The sequence below is a fragment of the Penaeus chinensis genome, chromosome 35, assembly GCF_019202785.1.
Source record: "Penaeus chinensis breed Huanghai No. 1 chromosome 35, ASM1920278v2, whole genome shotgun sequence".
Taxonomy (NCBI): domain Eukaryota; kingdom Metazoa; phylum Arthropoda; class Malacostraca; order Decapoda; family Penaeidae; genus Penaeus; species Penaeus chinensis.
The window spans coordinates 37,350,968-37,353,467 of NC_061853.1; the positions used below are offsets into that span (position 1 = coordinate 37,350,968).

The 2,500-nt window shown below is 33.0% G+C and overlaps 1 protein-coding gene across 1 annotated transcript in view; it reads right to left on the reverse strand.

Annotated features, from left to right (window-relative positions):
- Positions 1-2,500, reverse strand: part of LOC125044458 — an 8,710-nt gene that overhangs the window by 2,154 nt on the left and 4,056 nt on the right. Inside the window, exons 3-4 of the mRNA XM_047641139.1 lie at positions 500-551; positions 206-285 (exon numbers count right to left, since the gene is read on the reverse strand). Of these exons, the coding sequence (XP_047497095.1) occupies positions 206-285; positions 500-551 (132 nt within the window). The remainder of the gene's footprint in view (positions 1-205; positions 286-499; positions 552-2,500) is intronic.

The window sequence follows — 2,500 nt, forward strand, 5'->3', positions numbered from 1 at the left end:
GACTTTTCATGTTTTATCTTTATTTTGTATTATTTAGCTTTTTGGACGGACTGGATTTTATTCTTTCCTGTATGTGTATGTATTTATGTATACATACATATTGCATCGGTATACAATGCATAATGATAATCGTAGCCGTATGTATCTATATATTTTCATAGTTATATGATGATGTGACCAATAGTAGAAGAATATGAAGTCTTGCCTTTCTAACGCCATGGATCAGGAGACAAGCCACGAGGAGATGCACGAAGATTTCCAAAACCATACCCGCCGCAGCCCCACCTTTGGAGAAAAAATGAAGGTGTTGTTTATATCCTGTCCTTCTCTGTTTATGTCAACCTCGCAAAGAAAGAGATGAATACATGTAATTTAGAAAGAGACAGGGAGGGAAAAAAGACTGTGAAAGAGAGGAGAATGGTGAAAATTCTTGAGCTTAATACGGCTAAATTTTACACAATTTTATTTATTACAAGAAATATACATTAAAATACATCACTTGTCATTTTTTGGTAGCACATCTGGAGCACCAGTACAGCAGCAATAATCACCTGCAAAACAAAAGAAAAGATATCTGCACATAACCAGCATGGAACTGCTAAAAGGTCTTAGATTCCCTGAGTGAACGAAGTAGCTTTGGCTTTACAAGTGTTACGAAAGAGGAAACATGAAACAATTCAGTTTTAGCTTCGCGTATAGGTCTATCAACTAACATATGTAAATTCAAGGTCGATGGTTCTCTGGGGGATTTATTGGCCTCAAAGCGAGGTAGTTCAAACAAAGACAAGTAATAAGTCATTTAGCTAAGGGAAGACCTGAAAGGTCATACATCCACAAACCCTCCATGTATTGCTACTAAAGAAGTGATGTTACGCTGCACTGTGATCATTGTTAACTGCCAACTCACTTTAATTCTCATTTTCCCTTTACTATAAGTGCCATACACAAATATCAAAATTCCTTAGCAATCAACCTTTTACATTTGGATTAACAGTCTGTATTGCAAATTCCTTTATTATACGTTGTGTCCAGCTGTTATTCTAATAAACTAGGTAAAATGTACTTTAGAGAGAAACATTTGATAATGTTTTTCAAATGCTTCATCTACATTATCAGTGAGGCAGTTTTCCGGTTTCATCTATACATCCGGATGATTGTAGTATCGCCATTGGAAGAGACTTTAATTTGGTTGGGTGAAGGCGAAATTTCGAATTTTCCTTAAGAATATGTATATGATATACATTTTAATTCGATGAGAATCTTTCAACGTCTAAAGCAGGTGTTGTACAGAAACAAATGCATTTAACAGTAATAAAAAAATAGGATTTACATGTTTAGCATCCTTAAACACTAATACATTGCGTTTTATTGAAAATCAGTGATTACTTTACATTAGGTAGTAGGAAATTAGGTATCATGCAGATTTATAATTTTAAATCTGCCGCACCTGGGGCATTTTATTACACTTTTTTAATATTCGCATACAACAAATTTACAAATGAAGTCCATACAAATAACTTTAAAAAGTCGTATAGGACTTATCTTCAAAGCTACACTTTAAACAATCAATCTCTTCACAAAGAAATTTTGTTTATCCATTCATTTTTGTTTTGAGCTGAGGGATATTTCAAACTTATACCAACATATTCTTGTCCGCTAGGAATCTCAGCGCGTTAAACCAACACCAACAATAACCACAACTAATCGGTTAACTTCATAATCGATTGCAAAAATGTGTCTGAGGTTACACTTCTGATCCAGACAACATAATTTAAAATTTTCATATTCGATACCTGAACCTAAAATTGGAATTGGGGCCGTTGAACAGGGCAGTTATATTCGGTATGTATGACATTCTTATGACCTTTTCGATGCAGTGTAACGCTTTCATGACATAGTCGGGAATCCATAACGTTATTGTCGGAATGTTGCAGATTACAGAATTTAGAGCGTGATCTCAATGAAAATGAATATCTAGAATGAATGAAAATGAATATCTTCAAAATACAAGAGGTGTATTTCACCGATTTCGATTATATATTCGTCAGAAATACATATATTTCATATATTTATGACGAAGAAATAATCGAAACCGGCCAAATACATCTCTTGTATTGAGAATATTCATTCTCATTCATACCTTTTCTACATTTGTCAACATGAATATGGTTCATATATATATATATATGTATATATATATGTATACACACACACACACACACACACACACACACACATATGTATATATACATTACATATATATATACCCATATATATATATATATATATATATATACACATTATATATTTATATATATATATACACACACACACATTTTATATATATATATATATATATATATATGTGTGTGTGTGTGTGTGTATGTATGTGTATGTGTATGTGTATGTGTATGTGTATGTGTATGTGTGTGTGTGTGTGTGTGTGTGTGTGTGTTGTGTCTGTGTGTGTCTTTGTGTGTGTGTGTGTGTGTGTTTGAGC